This window comes from Micropterus salmoides, unplaced genomic scaffold (genome assembly GCF_014851395.1).
Source record: "Micropterus salmoides isolate LMB-PRFRI ecotype aquatic unplaced genomic scaffold, ASM1485139v1 Ms_hic_scaffold_18, whole genome shotgun sequence".
Lineage (NCBI taxonomy): Eukaryota > Metazoa > Chordata > Actinopteri > Centrarchiformes > Centrarchidae > Micropterus > Micropterus salmoides.
In genome coordinates, this window is record NW_024040928.1 from 18413505 (window position 1) to 18431523 (window position 18019).

General features: G+C 41.4%; 1 protein-coding gene across 2 annotated transcripts in view; it reads left to right on the top strand.

The window, feature by feature from the left end:
- LOC119908625 (beta/gamma crystallin domain-containing protein 1-like) overlaps positions 1–18019 on the top strand; it is a 27681-nt gene continuing 9662 nt past the window's right edge. Inside the window, exons 1-13 of one of the 2 annotated variants that reach the window (XM_038726429.1) lie at positions 2225–2426; positions 2592–2664; positions 2931–4342; positions 4846–8320; positions 8535–8714; positions 9973–10011; positions 10799–10917; positions 11552–11708; positions 11932–12071; positions 16027–16153; positions 16461–16496; positions 17179–17339; positions 17549–17672. In XM_038726429.1, coding sequence (XP_038582357.1) covers positions 2617–2664; positions 2931–4342; positions 4846–8320; positions 8535–8714; positions 9973–10011; positions 10799–10917; positions 11552–11708; positions 11932–12071; positions 16027–16153; positions 16461–16496; positions 17179–17339; positions 17549–17672 — 6018 coding nt within the window. In that variant the 5' untranslated portion in view covers positions 2225–2426; positions 2592–2616. Of the gene's footprint in view, positions 233–2224; positions 2427–2591; positions 2665–2930; positions 4343–4845; positions 8321–8534; positions 8715–9972; positions 10012–10798; positions 10918–11551; positions 11709–11931; positions 12072–16026; positions 16154–16460; positions 16497–17178; positions 17340–17548; positions 17673–18019 lie in introns of those variants that run through there. The other variant, XM_038726431.1, reaches the window with a different exon arrangement.

An 18019-nucleotide genomic window follows, 5' to 3' on the forward strand; every position in this document is an offset into this window, starting at 1 on the left:
AAAGCAACATTCACAATGACATCTACCAGCAGTACAAGATTAGCCGAGTTATTTCCTCATTTTAGAGCGTACTAAATATTAATAAGGCATAGCACGTGCAGACTCTCCTGTTCTGTATGAAGAGAGACAGGTTACCTCATAGAGGCGGTGACGCACTGAAAGGCTTCATTCTGCTGCATTCGTTACTCCCGAGGCAGCCGAGAAGGCGAGAAGTCGAGAAACACTAGTCATGGTAAGATCTCTGCTCTCTGTATTACTGTACTTGTGAGCTTTGATATAGATTTTTGAGGTCTGCACTGCCTGGATACCACTGAAAAGCTTAAGGGCCACTGTTTATTTTGGGTGCATGGAGGTACAGTTTGTGTGTAAACCTGTTGTTAGAACATCAAAAGCGAACTGTCAACAACCTTTTCAAATTATGGCAATAAGCGATTATTTAGGCCTATCCCTGTAACCCAGCTGTTTTAGATCATGTGTAGTAGGGCTAAACACTTTGGGCTATACTTCCAAACATCAAGGAATACACAGGAGTAATGAAAACATGAAAACAATAGCCCCTAATAATATAGACGGCAGCAGACCGTTAAATGTAAAAAATTCCCAACAAGAACAGCTACAGGTAGGATCTGTTGTTTAAAAAAAAAAAAAAAAATTACCAGAGCCACTCCCACACCAAAGGCATCATATGTTGTGTATAAAGTAAAAAACGGAAAAAAAATTGAAAGCCTTAATTAAACCTTTGTCATGTGATGATGTTGACTCCTAGTTCCTTTATTGGTTGAAAATAAATAAGAAACAAGGACTGGTTACTTAGACAAAAGTTGTTAAAGGGTTAAATTCCTCGACTATGCAGCATGGAAACACTGACTTGAGCTACCCGCCAAGTCAAACAAGTGCGCACAGATTTGCAAAACCAGAAACTGAATTTAACATGCCTCGAAACCCTCACACAGTGCGTCATTTCCCCTGGAAAAGTTTGTTTGGACACGGCCTCTTCGCTGGCTTCAATTGCTAAAAACAAATTTAGGAATTTTGAGCTCCACACACATCATGGACTTGGAAGAGGTGGTAAAGTAAATAAAGGACAGCTGTGTCACTTTACTAACCATATAAACAAGAGATTTTGCATCTAATTTCAAACTCTAATATTAAAACCTGTTTATGTAGCCTATTATAAATTTAAGACATGATAGGTCTATTAGGAATATTTCTCTCATGCTGCTTTTGTTAATTAAAACATGACTTCCAAATTTCTTCACTTTATTAGCCTACTTTGTCTTTGGTGTCCGTTGTAATGAAGTGAAGTTTAAATTTGTATGACAACTAGCATGTGACTTACATATTTGACAGCCAAGTGATTCTTTGATATTTGAGCCAAGCTTTCATGTGTCAACATTTAGGTATCCCCTACAAATCATTATTTAGGATTCTTGCACACTCAAATTGCCTGTATTTTATTATATTACATTCATTAAAGGCATGACTGCATACATTAAATGGAACAGGTAACACCCATACGTATTATGTATATACTTATTCTCTGCTGTGGTGGAGTGAAGTTCTGTCTGCTGCTTGATTTCCAAAGCAGAACAACAAATAGCCTACAGTACACTGCAGTAACATGCATTGAGACACATATATCAAAAGATATGTAGTGAAGATAACACTTATGTAGAATACACATATACACAAACATACACATATTACATCTATTTTCAAAACATGTGAAATACAAACCATGATATGATAGTGAAAGGACAAACAATCTCAAAACTATATCCTGCTGCTGTAATGGCAAAACTGACTGCAGTCAACCGAAACAAAACTCCAACTCATTCCCATTTAATATGTTTTACACGGGAGAACGGGTGATTACCCTTGATTACAAATTACAAAATTACCCTTGAACTTGTGACCCCACTCAAAAACCAAAAAGGTCAACAGCCTACTGAAAGCTTCAGAAATATTGGAAATAACAACAAAACCAGCCTGGTTTCAAGATCAGATAAATGGAAAGTTTTAAAATAATTGCTTTTTTTAACTCAGAGGGTAAAATATTCACAATCATTGCTGATAGAAGTCAATCATGCAAATAAACCTTCGTTTCGTTAGTTGGCTGACGCTGACTAACTGGTTCCGTGACAGGATAACACCGCTGTCAGAAGTTTACGAGGAACACTTGAAGGCATCATTTTACCACCGGGCTGCGCGCGCTCCGCTGTAGGGGCAGAACTTCATCAGCGCTAATATCGATGTCAGTTTACCGCTGCCGTGCAGTTGTGGACGTTTTACTGACGCAAGGAGGACTAAACACAACATGTTCATCAGCTGGACATGCATCTTAGGGCAGATCATCTGCTGCACAAACTAACAGCGATTTATATTGTGGACTGGGTCGAAAAGTTTTCTTCTATGTCTAATTAAGGGTGAGTTGAGCTTGAAATTACTGCCTTAAGGTTTTGCTCAGTTAGAGATTTAAGGATGAATCATCTATCACTTTGCTAAGGCAGAGAATCTTTTTTATTATGCTCTTTCATACTGCTATTGTTTATCCCGGTGGAATGATTTTGTTTTTGTTTTATGCTCTTTAGGAGTTTTTGTTCTAAAACCAAAATCATGTTCACAACCTACATAAAGAATCTGAATGATATGGTATTTTCTACGGTAAGCTATAACTACAGGTTATAAGCACTCCTGCATGTCTTTGCTATGCTGAGAGATGCATGGCCATACTAAAAGGTTAAAATTAGAAACAACCCCTACTTATATTTATTTTGGCTCCCAAGCCTGCACTCCCTTCCTTTCCTATTTGCACATGTAACCACTGTCAATTAATCTGAAGTTTGCGCATATTCATTAGAAATATGCATGTTTAATAACTGCTACTGCACAAGATATTTATATTATGACTTTTTTCTGCTTTGCTTTAGTCTGAGAGCCCTCAGGAGCAGCCAAGTACTGGGGTCTTGGGTCGTATTGGGAGCTGGTTCTCTCCTTGGAGGGGAAAGGGTCCGACGAGTCCCACTGAAAATGCCTCCCCTACTAGCGATCAGGCTTTTAAGTCAGAAGGAGAAGAGGAGAGTAGGGAGACTGTGATACCCCAGGCAGGAGAACAACAGTGGGAGGAGGTGAAGGAACAGAGCTCCAGTCCCAAACAACAAAGTCTAACCAGAGACATTTTCCCCTGTGAAGAGGAGGACGCCACGCAGTCTGCCCACAGAGACGGCTCCGTTGTGAGCAGCACTGAGACAGCAGAAGGAGGTCCAAAAGAGGAGGAGTTTGTGGAGTGCAGGAAGAAAAGAACAGGGCAGGGCCAGGAGAGAGAGGAGAGCAGCAACAGTATTTCAGCGGGCGGGAATCCTGAGAAGAATGCCAGTCATCTGACACATCTCTCTTCTTCTTCTGAGCAGGGACTGGTATGGGACTCTAGCCAGGCCCAAACCCACCCTCGGGCCCAGAGACAAGCACAGGCCCAGACAAGCAAAAGGTTCCATGTGTACCTGGAGGAGACCAGTGTGATTCAATGCGGCCAAGACAGCTGTGCTAGACAGGAAGTTGTCCGCACCAAAGTCACGAAAAGCCTACAGGTCCTCTCCAGGGCAAAGTCATCACCAAGTTTTGATTTACCAAAGAACTCAAGTTCAACAAGAGCAGAAAACAAGACAACTGTGAGGCCCGCTGTTGGGACACAGAGTTATTACAGTGCCCAAGTGGGAGAGTCACTGAAATCACACAACGACTCACAGTTAGAGCCTGAAACTGATAAAGAACAAACTGAAATAGACAACATGGGGCGTAAAAACGCAGCCAGAAAGAGATCGAGGAAAAATTCTCAGGGAGATGGAGGGAACAGCCCCCAGGAAAAGACACCTCCCAATACCCAACCTGTCCTAGAGGGATTCCCTACACCAGAGAACTCAGTGACGTGTCCTCAGGGCAAAAGTCCACTGACTGATGTGGGAGAGTCATCTGTAAACTCCTCCTCCAAGCACAGCCCCACCTCTGAGGCCTCACCTGGTGGAGGGGCGAGTAAGACTTCCTGCCCAGATACAGTAAAGCAGTTGGACAACTTCCAGGATTCAAACTCAGTCATTGCAGCCACTCTAACACGTGTGGCAGACATGGATGACGATGACGATCTTGACAAAGTTGAAAGGAAGACAGAGACACCAGAGTCCAAACGCAGGAGTATGAAGATTTCTCGAAGTGAGGTGAAGCTTTTCACAAAATATGTGCCTTTGAATCCTAAGCAAAGTCCAGCAGGAGACAGCCAGGATTTTACGCCAACAGTAAAGAATACCAAAGATGAAGCAAACAAGCCCAAAACAGAGATTGATGCAAGGTAAGTCTTCACCTAAATGTGATTGGTTAAATATAGACAGAGAATGGTTTGTGACTTGTTATCAAGTATAAAATGACTTCCAATAATGTATTCCACTTAAAATGCCCTATTTGTTAGGAATAAATATTTAAGTTTACAATTAATGTACCTCCAACATTATCAGACATTTTAAACTGCCTGTTAAGCATTTATCTAACATGACATTGCTATCGTGACAGGCAATGTGTGTTAAGTGCTATGGTTGGAATATCACAAAAGTGATGTGAGTCATAACCTAAAGTACAGCCCTGTGCTTCAGGATTGGCACTGTAAAGTACAGATTAGATTAAAATGTAGGTCAGATGTATGAATTTAACAAATCACACAAACATGAAACTTACATGTGTCTGTGGCACACAACATGGTGCATACTGAAGCAGTTAAGCAAGTTTAATACATATGTCAAAATCAACTTAAAAATATTTTATGTTTGATTTCAAACCTTTGACTCTTATCATACACAGACTACACAACCTGGAAAAGAAAGTGGAGGAGCCTAAACCTGTCGTAAGCCGGATTTCAGAAAAAATCAGCCTCTTTGACTGCCCCGCAAGTGGGGTCAACAAGCTGACCTTCAGAACTCCGAGGAGTGCTGACATCTCTCCAGTCAGGAAAGCCACGGAGAGGCAGAAAGAAAATGTTGTTTTGTCAGAACAGAGGTCAAGATCAGCTGAATGTTACGGCATGGCCAGCTCCAGCTCTGCATCCCCTGTCAGAGAGAAGCCGATGGCGTTCAAGGAGCGAGCAAGGAACTTCACCGAGGCATCTAAAACCGAGGACAGGGTAGCACTGCCTCAAATGTCTCAAAAGTCCACTTCATCTGTGGTAGCTGCTGCATCAAAGTCACCAGAACTGGACAATCAGGGTAAACAAGATGGAAAGGAGCTGACACAGTCAAAAGCAATGACAGCGATAACACTGAAACCAGAAAGACCAGATACCACTTCTGTAGGGGGAGATATTTCCATTCATAAAGAACAGCCAACAGACTCTAAAACAAAGGAAACAGTGGCCTCAAAAACAGCAGACCAAGGTACAAAACCTAACAGTGTTGAAACAGATGTTCCAGCTAAAGGGCCAGGTGATTTGGCAGAACTGAATGATAACATTAGCCCACAGTCCAAAGGCCCAAGCAGAACAGGTACTCGCTCTAAAAGAAGAAAAAGTAGGGAACCAACCAGTCCCATCAGCCCAAATAGTGAAAACAAACCAGACTGCTCTACAAGTAAACTAAAGATCACTGCTATAAAACAAGAACAGCTAGATGATACAGGGGAGACTTCCTCTGTCTCCAAACAACTCACAGAGAAAGTCTCATTATCGTCATTGTCTGATACCAAACAGAGAGATTCTAAAAAGGAAATGAAGGTGTTAGACAAACAGAAGAAACAGTTAGATTTGTCATTAAAAAAGGAGAATATTGACAAACCAGTCAACAGAGAGGAGGGAACTGAACCATCTGTCAACAAAGATGAACCTGATACTTCTGCTTGGAGCAGTGGAATAAAGACACCTGACAAGGATGCCGTTATTTTACCCCAAAAGGAGAAAATGGCAGGGGGACACAACCTTGCATTCACACAGGAGAGGGAAAAGGCCTCCAAGGACAGCAGAGAAACTTCAGCCTCCTCCCCCTCACCTGCGGTTGAACGACCTATTGAGAAAACTCCTTCGATGGAGCAAGACCAACCTGTTGAATGTCCCAGTTTAGATAAAGAATTGTCATTGCAGTCAGAACCAAAAAGTAAAGGAAAAGTAATGGAACCCAATAAAAAGCAGGACACAGGGCAAACACAGCAACCCCTAAACAAGGACACAGAACTAATAAATCAGGCTGAGAGTAAAGACGTGGTGAAAGTACAAAAGGTGGAGAGCGCACAAACTAATCAGACTGAGAAGAAAGACAAAGAAAAACCACAGCAGCTCCTATGTTCAGATAAAAATACCTCAAAGGCTGAGGTTTCAGACAGTGGGCAAGGTATCTCAGGGACAGACAGGAGCGTTGCTAAGGAGGATAAAAGAAAAAATGCTGAAAGAAAAGAAAAGATATGGCCCATTAAAGACATAACAAAACCAGAAACCAACCAAACAGAACCAGCCTCTGAGTCCTCTGAAAGGACGAGTGCATCATCAGACCTCGCTCAAACACAACATGTCACACAGACGACGACTGCACATCAACAGAAAGCTGCCATTAGTGCTGTCACCCAGACTAATGAGGCTGTGCGTAAGACCAACGGCGATAAAGGGCCTTCGAAGGGAGAGACGACAACAAATGTGCCTCCTGAGTTGCAAACAGAGTCTACAGAAAGCCCTGGAACAGAAACAGAGCCAGTGGTGACTGCAGCAGAGCCACAGCCTAATTCTGTATCTGTGGAAAAAACGGAGAATTCACCAGATGACTCATGTGCACATGGAGCTAATGATGCTGAGTTATCCAGCTCAAAGCATATTACCAAAGCAACTACAGCAGTAGTGACTGTAAAATCTGCAAATGACACTCCCTCGCTGGTAATTGCACAGGCCAAGAAAGAATCTTCTGTTAAAGAGCTCACTCCAATATCTGACTCTAAATCTGTCAGCAGGGAGGGAGCTGGGAAGAACGATGGGAAAAAAAGTTCAGCTGTCAAATTAGTGCCCCCAGAAGTCAAAACCTCAGGAAGTGTCATGAAACTCACCCATGGCCCCCCACAGTGCGAGGAATCAAAAAATACAGAGAGCACAAGTGATATCGCTTCACTCGAGGTCGCTGACAAAAATGCACAGCGGCCTTCTAGCTCCACAGCTGATGTGGTAGAGAAGACGGCCGAAAAAACATTCCATTCACCAACAAATGAACTTTCACCTGTTGTTAATGGGGATATCTCAACACATCCACAACTCCACACAGTCAAAAAGGAACCAGTCAAAAACAAGCCAAGTCAAACTCCTAAAGCACCCACTTCCCCTGAGGCTAATAAGGTGACCCGAGACTCAATCCAGCATTTATCCCTGAAGAAGCTCCGTTTGCCACGGGAACTAAGCAAAGATGATTCTGCAACACGGCAAGACGCCCCCTCGAGCTGGCTGGACGTGGACTTTCCCAAACGGAAACTCAAAGTCCTGGTGCCCAAACTGAGCTCTTCTGGAAGTGAGAGCAATCTTCTGGACACTTCTGGTGAGCTGGATGATCAAGAATTCATTGAGAAAATCAAGAAACTTTGCGCCCCGTTCTCCCTCCCACCACGCAAACACAGCCTCCTCCGGCCACCTCAGCCGCCGTTCGCCATGCCTGCCATCAAGGAGGACCGCTTTGAGAAGACGTTTGACCCTGAGGAGTTTACGTTTGGCTTGAGGAAGAATAAGTTCACTGTAGACGCAACCCCGAGCCTCAAAGTTAAGCTCCAGAACAAGGAGGCGCAGTCTGGCCTAAAGCCTGCCAGGGCTAGTTTGGCAGACAGGAGCTTGCTGCTCAGTGGCCTGGACACTCACTCTCGCCTCAGGGACAAGGCCGCTGTCAGAGATGAGGAGGATGTCAAGGAAGAGAAAGATGACCAGATCAAGGTGAAGTCTCGCTTGGAGGGGAGCTGTGTCCTCAGCTGCCTCACCTCCTCCAGCTTTAGAGGGAAGAGGAATGGAGTTCAAACGCAGGCTGATGGCACCAACTCTAGGGATGTGTCTCCTAGTGAGGCCCCCCAGCTAAGCCCTCCACCTTTAACCCAGCCACCCCCGCCAAGCTCAACTGCCACAGCTCTACTCAGAGACACACTGGCAAAACAGAGCCCTGCCCTGAGCAACAGAGAGGAAGCCCAGGCTGCAGAGGCTGTGGTCAGTGACTCAGGTCCTCCACTTCCGTCTTTTAACGACATCAAGCTGCCAGACTATTTAGAGAAGTACCTCCCCCGAGAGCCAGCAAAACCAGTGCAGAGCATACAAGGACAGGAGCAAGTCAGAACAGAGGTTAGTTTTTCGCTAGATTATTTTCACCAACTAAGAATAATGTGAGTGTTAAAGAATTGTCCTCATAACACAAGAGATTTCACAGACAAAATGCAAGTTGAAGTTAAACAAAGGTTATTGATCAACAACATCAACAATCGGTGTATTTTATAAGTAGAGACACACAAGAATAGAATTTTATACTTATCTGATGGTTTTTCTGTTTATGCATGAGGTTATTGGAAAAATGACAACTTCAGCCCGTGGAGGTGAAGCTGACCTGGCTGAGAAACCAGGTCCGGTTCTTCCTGATGCTTTGTCTCCATGTTTTCCTGGGATTCCTCCAACCACACACCCTACACTCCCTGAGCATAAGCAACCTCCGGCTCAGTCACAGGGGATACTTAATAATAATGTGAGTGTACGCCATGCACACTATTAAAGGATATCTAATAGTTTAGTATTACAAATTAAAGCTGTACATGTCTTTGAAGTACATGTGTATGAGCTTAGATCGCTTGCTACACTGGCAAGTGAGCTGGAAACTATTTATATTCCTCATTTCCCTTAGCGCTACACTACCTACGGTTTTTATAGAAAGGTGCCCCTGTGTTTTTTTTAACCCTATATACATTCTGGTATCAGGTATTATCATTAGCAGGAAAGATTCCTGAGCCACACAACCGTGGATCCTTTGTCTTCCTGGTCCCTTTGATTTAATTTGGGCTGGTGAAAATGACTGTGCTGTGTTTAGGGCTTTAACTAGTGCCTTTTTTGGTAATGCTTTATTTTACACGTCGTTCATTCTCAAATCATTTCCTAGGACCTTTCCCTTGAAGAACTATGTAATTTGGTTGTAATTATAGGGGGGAAAGGAATTTTCTTGATAATATTTATTCAATTAATGATCTTTTTCTCCATATATGTTGAATTGTACTTCTGCCTGTGGAAAATTTCACATTGGATCAGTTGCAAACACAAGCTTTTAGTTAGAATAACTTAACTGTAAGTTCTCAATTTTTACTTGTTATTAATTCCAAATAACATAGCTGTTTTCAGAAAACTTCTTGGAAATTATGAGCAATTACTCTGACATTACGGACCTGTAAAATATAGTTTTACCTTTTTTTATTCATTGATTAACCATCTGATTAATGCCAATTAACCAATTAGATGTTTGGTCAGTAAATTGTCTGAAAATAGTAAGAAAAAATCTTATTACCTGTCCCAGAGCACAAGTATATGACATGACAAAACAGTTCAAAACCCAAAGTGATTTAGTGAACTATCAAAGAAGACAAAGAAAACATGCAAATATTCTGTGAAGCCAGAGCAAGTTAACTTTTTTCTTAAAGAATTATTTAAATCATTAATGATGATCAAAATTGTTGCTGACTTCATGTTACAATCTTTCTAGTTGCTGTAGCTGACTTATTTTTAGATTCTTTATTTTTAAGAAATAGAAAACTTTTTTCTGCTTGAATACAAATTCAAAACAGTGTAGTCTCCACGGACACACTGTGTCCCTGGAAATAAACTAAAAGGTCAGGACATTGAACAGGTAAAGAGCTGCTGCACCAAGAAATGCAAATTAACGTCTCTAGCATTTTATAGATGGTTGCCAGGCTCCTCTGTCTTTGTCGTATTTCTAATTCTGTGTTTTTACATTCCAGATAAGAATTGCCAAGGGATTTCACAAACGCCCTGGAAAGGTAGGCACAGCTTTGCCCACAAACTGTAGAATAGAAACAAGATGGAGAGAGGAATCTGAACAGGCAACTCTCTGTTCTTTGAAAACATCTGCTTTTCATATGGGGTAAACAAAGCATTTAAAAAAAAAAAAAAAAACAGTCTAGTGCAAAAGCTCAGCTGGATGTGATTACAATCATGGAATTCAGTGCTGCCAACGGAGTGCAAAACTTGCGGTTGTTCGTTATTGAACAACTTCAGTAGTAGTTGTTGCAAGAAAGAGAGATATTCCCCTGCTGCTCTAGATTTTCAGTTTCTTGCCTACACATTGTTTTACTGCAGTCTACCTGCAGCTTTAGCTGTGCTGGGGATCTACTGTCATGACTGGTATTGAGAAACAAACAAAGAAAACGTTGCATGAAAAATTTTTGGATTTTAGAGTAGATATGATGAGGGCTTTTAGAATAAAACCAAGATAGTTTTACAGACTAGAGAGTCTCCAGAACAGCCAGTTTTGTATTATTCACAAACTTCAATTTTCCGTTGAACTATAAACAAAAATTTTAACTTTTATGTTAAAGTGATGCATTACATTAACAGCAGGCCCTGGTGGTTCGGGGAGTTGTCTGCCTGTGTACATGCTTTGTGGTGTAAAACAACATAAATATGCTTTTACTGTAAGCACAAAAAAATATGAAGGAAGTGCTGTGCCATTATGATATGCCTTCTCAGCACTCTGAATCATGATTTAATGTGATGCAGTAGAAATTTATTTCGCTATTGATTATTTCTCTTCATGTCTTGACACAGATGGTGTTGTTTGAGAAAGCTCAGTTCAGTGGCCAGCCGTATGAGATTTACAGGGATGTAGCAGATGCTACTTCTCTGCAGTTCTCGCCTCTCATATCTGTGAAGGTCGTTAGGGGATGGTAAGTAGCAATACTGGAACTTTCAGACGATGGAAACAAAATGTGTACTGAAGTGTAGTTCTACTTAATGTCAAGTGGTTTTCGGATGCCGCTGTCAAGGATCCTAGATGTGTCTCAGGATTAATTTAATCATAAATCAGCATTGAGAGTTCTGCAATTATATACCCACTCTCCCACTTTTAAACTAACAAAGTTTCTGTTTACATTCAGTGCGCCTCAAGATAACAAATTATTTGTATCCTTGAGGCCTGGCAAAAGCGTTGAATGCATTTCCTACCAGGCAACCACCAGAAACTTAACATAATCCCTGAAGAACCATATATTGACTTTTTGACACATTTTTTGCATGAGTCAAACAAACAAGATATAATATGTTAATTAGTGCACTTTAGAGGGGCTGGTAGGCAGGTTTTGTTACCTTTGTTACCTCTGCTATAGCTTCAGATATGAGTTGGTATTGATCTTCTCTTCTATCTTGTTACAAGAAAGCAAATTAGTATTTCCTAAAATTAAGTATTTATTTTAAAACACACTTTTCACACCACATACGTTGATCCTGGTTGTTCCTATCTTTTCCCAACATATAATTTTCTGTTTCTGCCATTGTGAGTACCTATTCTTCTTTTCACTACAGTTGGTTACTCTATGAGAAGCCTGACTTCCAGGGACGCTCCATCGCCTTGGAGGAGGGGGCCTCTGAATTGACAAATGTGTGGTCAGAGCCTGGGCTGGAAACAGACCCACACAACAACCCACCCATGGAGATTGGCTCTATTCGGCTTGCTGTCAGGGTGAGTGCACTGGATAAATACTTCCACCTCATTTGGCCTTCAGGATTTGACATGTGATATGTGAAATTGCTTTACTGATACTCAGTCCCGAATCCTTAAGAATAGAATTTGAAATAGACTCTGCTTTGTTCATATCTTACTTTGTTACATTGCAACAGAATGATTTAAGGACCAGTATGGGCCACTGCTGATAATTGCTGTCTTTGTTTCCCCCTCTCTGTAGGATTACAGCATCCCCCATATTGATCTGTTTACTGAACCGGAGGGCCTCGGAAGAGTAACAGCTTACCACGATGACACCATAGAGACGGGCTCATTTGGCATCCCACTGAGCACTGCATCCATCCAAGTGCACTCTGGGGTGTAAGTATGGCTGTCCCAGCAAACACTGATCATTCAGATCTTTGCGATTGACCTCTGGAAAAGCGTACGTGACAGTACTGGCTGACAAAATCAAATCATTAGGAAGACACATAGTCTGCTTATTGTGACTGATCAGAGTGGTGGAAAGGTAGTTATCTGGAGATTGGATTTTATTTGAAACGCAATGCATTTAGGCGCTAAAGAACAAAGACGTGGTGTTGTCATGGGTAATTGAGTGCAGTGGCAGGAGGTAGGGTGTGGACCCAAACGCAGACACTAACAGGAGGATTCAGTTCAACAGAAAATATTTATTTAAACAAAACTTAACTGCACATGCTAGACGGAGCTAAGAGCAAATGTCTAAACAAAGGTAATCCAGAAGAAGGTAAATCCAACACAAAGACAGAGTAATCCAAAACAGGGGAACAAACCAGAAATCCAAGGACCAGAGCACAAGGCAGAACACTCAACATAGACGCAAGGACGTGAGAAAGACTGAAGACAACTGAGGACAATATATAGGCCCAATCCCAATATCCCCCCTAACCCCTAAGCCCTGAATCCTCACAGACTTTACTGACGTCGCTGGGAAAGTGATTGAGTTTAAGAGGCTACAAGGGCTCAAAATGCTATAAACCGGAACGGAACAGCACTTTATCACGTTACCTTGACGATGCTGAAACACGTTGCATACTTTTTATTTTATGTTTTTGCCTTATTTTTAAGTCCTGCAGGCTCTTGCCCTACAGAGTGGAGGAGAGGTAGCCTAAATGTCAATATATATTTGTAATTAATCAATACACTATCATTGGTCAAATAGCATCATTAAGCAAAAACTAAAATAAATAGTTGAATAATCTAAGTGTGTAATAAGGTGATTGCATTCCTCTAACTTCATGTGTTCTATACACCATCTTAAGTTAAGAAATCTTTCAACAATATTAACATCAGCGTAGGTGTCAATTCTTGTTTGTTTACTGTTTTCTTCTTCTCTTATAACGCGGATTTGCCGTGATACTTCTCTCGCTTCCGGGCTTCCCCTGGTAACCCCCGTGTTTCACTTCATACTGCTATGAACTGTGGGCAATTCCCTCAGCCAAAGTCTGCAGAGATGCGGACTTACGAAAAGGGTCTATAAAGGGCTCAAAATGTCCGCGAGAGAGCCCTCGCGCACTTGACGATTTGACAGTGGGACAGCCCTGAGCCCTCACGGACTTCCTGGGAACGCGCCTCAAAGTCTGTAAGTCTGTGAGGGTGGACATTGGGATTAGGCCATACACTGGTCAACGAGCAGGGAGGGAAGCACAGCTGAAATACATCAGGTAAATCAACCATAGAACAAAGTTAGACAAGGACACCAGGTACAGAAGATTACCAAAATAAAACAGGAAGTAAAGTTCAGAGGAACACACAAGGACAGATCTACCAAAGCAAAACAGAAAACATGGAAAGACAGCACAATCAGGGCACGGACAGAGACAGGACCAAACAGGAGACAAGACTACACTAAAACATGGAGATATAAGACTAAAGGACTAAGACACAGACCATAATGATAGAAAACAGAAGTACACAGATCAGGAAAACACAAAAGCACAGGACTAAGGAAATAATGGCAAAAACCAGAAACCCACAGGGAAAAAATACAACTCACAACAGGTGTCATTGCTTTGTAGCACCAAAGCATGAAGTGCAGGTAACGAGACAGTCCCTGTTTTCTGCAATTATAGTTTTATTGCTAATCACTGGCAGACCCACCAGAAGAGTGAACTTTGGAAATCTTGCCTGCTGTGCTCAATGTAGAGCTGTCTTTTTAATGGGATGTCTTCAGTGCCTTTGACAAATAGCTGAGAGATAATAAGCATTACGACGTTCCTCAGTGTTTATCTTTGTCTTTGGTTTGAGAGTCACCAGTTTGCCCTGAACAGGAATGCCTGTCCTGCTGTTGCATGTTGGAAAAGAGAAAGTGGGTGTGGGGCCACTTAGAGAGCGGAGTGGAGACAAGATGAGAGTGAGAAACAGATGAAGGTGTGGAGGGAATTTGCTAATGAGGAGAATGTTTTTCGATGATAGAGGTGTAAGTATTCTGGACATTTTGTGCCCTGCCCCGAGGAAGTTCATGACAGCAGTTCTTTGTCCCACAACTATATTTGTTTTACTTTGGCACCTTAGGCAGAAGTCTAACATTTTAGAGATTATTTCAGCATTTTAGATTAGATTAGATTAGTTTAGATTCAACTTTATTGTCATTATGCAGAGTAGAACCAAACCAGAAGTGCAGAAATATAGTGTTTTATACAGATAAGTGCAGTTATGCTATATCTAACAATATGTATAGTACAATATGTACATTTCTCAACATCTTGACAAAACAAAATGCTTTCAGAAGCCAGCTCATATTTGCTCAGTTACAAATACTTCTGATTCCGCAGCTCCTCCCATAGTGTTTGCTCTGTGACAAGTGGAGCAACTGTTCAGCAGATGTAGTGTGTGACATGAACCTAGCTCAGTAGAATTCGTTGACCAAACTGACTCATTGGCTGCTGTTATTATATCTGGCAGGCGCCTAGAGCGGGTTTGTGTGTAGGTGTATCTGTCTGCAGCTGATCTTACATTATACTGGACCTGTCAGCCTAATATTTTGTGCACATTTATGACTGTATGCTCAAGGACCACTCATGGATTCACATTTCTTGAAAAAAAACTATTTTATTATCTGATCGTAAAGCTTAGACTTTTGTATTTTGCAGCAGTATTTGCCATTTTGGGATATGCATTACAACATAGCAAAAGGCATTTTGAGGAATAGGCTAGGCTAAAAACACAGCGCATCTTAGTCTGTTGCAGGCCACATATTGGCCTTTGTCCAAGCTCAAAAACTGACATTCATAGAAAAGTTTGGTCGCAACTTGAACCGGAGCATCTGCAGATTAATTCCATACCCAATATGTTATGTTGATGGTTGGTGATGATCCACTAGCATGATACGAGATAAATAAATCCCTGTTTTTGTCATCTTAACTGTAAGAAAGCCGAGTGGGACAATTGAGTGAGATTCAACTCTTTTTTTGGGAGGGGAGGGAGGTAGGAAGGGGATTTATTTTGGGTGGTGTTTTACAACAAAATGTATAATGTATAAATGCAGATGTTTATTGTTTCCTTATTAAGTTTATACAGTTAGGCGAACCCAGGACTCTTGGTTACAATATCATAACACTATTCTATGCATCGTAAAGGAAACTTAGACTATACTAGACAAAAAAAGTTCTCCCCTTCATTTCACTACTCTCATGTATACACGCTGGACACAGCCTGCCCTGCACTCCCTGTTCTCCACCCACATGCCCCCAGAAGTGGAGATCTGCACATGGGCAGTCTTCTAGTTATGGTATATATCTTTCAGCACCATAAGTTTGACATCAGTTCTCATTATCACTTCCTCAGCACTGACTGAGTGAGCTGGGTCTGTTTTTACTGCCAGAGGCTCACATGTGGTGATTGGTATGAGGACTTGCGTTGCGCTTTACAGCGACTTAAAATGCAAGAGGTAGGCGCACAGTTCCAACAATGGCTTCCCACGCTGAAAATTAATTGTAACAGAAAATGCTTTGAACTGAAGCATGCCATACCTAAGACATTTGATTCTAAAACTCTTTTTTTCTCAGCTCTAGTTTCATGACTCATGTCGGAGGTTGACGATACCCAATTAAAACAATGCCCTGGCCCTGACCTAACAACACTGTACTGAGGAAATCAGTTCTGTAGCTGCTGATTTCTTTGTTCTTTTTTATGACAATGATGCCATACCACTGTTTTATACAAGCAACTAGCCATGCAAGGACATTACTCACAGTTATTTAAAAACCGCCAAGAGGCATATTTAGGCGTAATGCGGAGGGACCTTTTGGCTTAATGCTTAATTAATATGCAATGTGGGTGTTTCTCCTCCTTTCAGGTGGCTGGTGTTCAGTGACCCGGGTTTCCAGGGCATGCTAGCTGTACTGGAGACAGGAGTGTACCCTATTCCAGAGACCTGGGGCTTCCCGTCACCCTTTGTTGGATCTCTTAGACCACTTAAAATGGTGCGTATTTCTGTAAAACATCAAATGTACACTGCAGAGACAGTTTCCTTTATGTGAACATTCTCTGTCTGGCATTCTATACAAGGGCAGTCAATGTGAAAATTAGCAGTAATAGTTTCCTGCATGGACAGACATTCAGGTCAGCATGTTCTGTGTATTCAATTAACTTGCTTTTCTGCCTGTCACAGAATTGCCAATATTTTAGAGAAAATAGAAATATTTGTGTAATTGCTGACTGTCTCGCTTTTTACAGCGTACATCTAATTAGAGATGAAAATGGTTGTTGATAACGATGTCTCTGTTCCAGGGTGGTTTCAAAGTGGAGAATCCCAGTGAAGTCAAGGTAGGATTGACACACCATTCTATGATTTTATTTTTCTTCACTTGTACATGTTGTATGCACTTATGTATAAGCAATGCAAATTTAAATCAGAAAATTAAAAAGTAACCAAATAATGAACAGTGATTATTGTCTTAAGGGAAAACGTGTTATAGAAGGCCTACTGGAATTGTGTGTTTAGTGTGCATAGGTTGGAAAGATAATATCAAAAAGAATCAGTATTTCTTTGCTTTATAATTAAAGACAAATTATTAACTTTATTTTTGGTCTTGGTTTCATGAAAGTATATTATTTTACTGCAGTTAGTGTAACAACAGTGTTTGGCAGTGGGCATATTCAGACCTCAAAATGAAAGTGCCTTTTTAGACTCAACTTATTGTCATTCAACAATTGTACATACATTCAAAATATTGTGCCCCAGACATACAGAGGAATCCAAGGTTGTCCATCTGTGTGTTTTTTCACTTCACCATTTGCAGCTGTGCTGAACAGCAAGATATTCTTCAAAAAATAAGACTCAAACGCACTGTATATGTTTGATTTAATTTGGAAAGTAGTGTTGTCTTTCTATGAATAAAAGAACAAAAATACAATGAACAAATACCTAAATACACAAGGTACGAGACTCAACTAATGTGAATGATGAGTCAAGTTGACTGTAAGCCCTGTCCTTTCTCTATTACAGGCTGTTGTGTATGAGAAGCCTGGCTTTGAGGGCTCCTGTTTGGAAATTGACAGTGAGGTTTTCAGCTTTTGTGAAAGTGGAGAAGGCATTGCTGCAGACAAAGCCAATCTTGACTGTAAGAAACTGAAGTCTGTGGGCTCTATAAAGATCATCGGAGGATTGTAAGTCTTTATTCTATTCTGCTGTAGATGTAGTGCATTGTAATTCTCTGTGCTTGTACATGATCAAGTTAGGTGGCAATTCTGGCTTGGAGCAGAGTTTATTCTGGATTATCTCTGCTGCCAAATGGGGATTTTGAGGTTATGTAATACAGTTTTGATTTTAAAATACAGCTCTAACCAGCAACATTGCTGCGCTTCTTTCCTTACAGCTGGGTGGGCTACAGCCAGCCTGGGTTCGAGGGCCAGCAGCACATCCTGGAGGAAGGAGAATACCTAGACTGCAGCGACTGGGGAGGCTCAGAGCAGCTCCTTTCATTGCACCCAATACTGAGCGTGAGTACCATACTGGGTTAACTCACTAAACACCTTTGTATGACCACTATTAGCTTATAATACACCAGCATGTGACGAAAAGTAACCATGGGTTTGTGAAGATCAGAAGTAATCTTGTGGGAAAAAATGGTTCATGCTCCTGATATATTATTTGTTCATGATCATAATCTCTTCATATGTTCAACTTGACTTGTTTCGTGATTAATTTCACCGGTATTGTTAATAGTTGGAAAAAATTAAAGTGGTACCCAGCTGGAGACCTGGCATCATATTTTTCTGCTTCCGAAGGGGGTGAAATGTAGCTTAGTATGATGCCTGTCAGATTTTCACCAGGTTTTTTTTTTCTC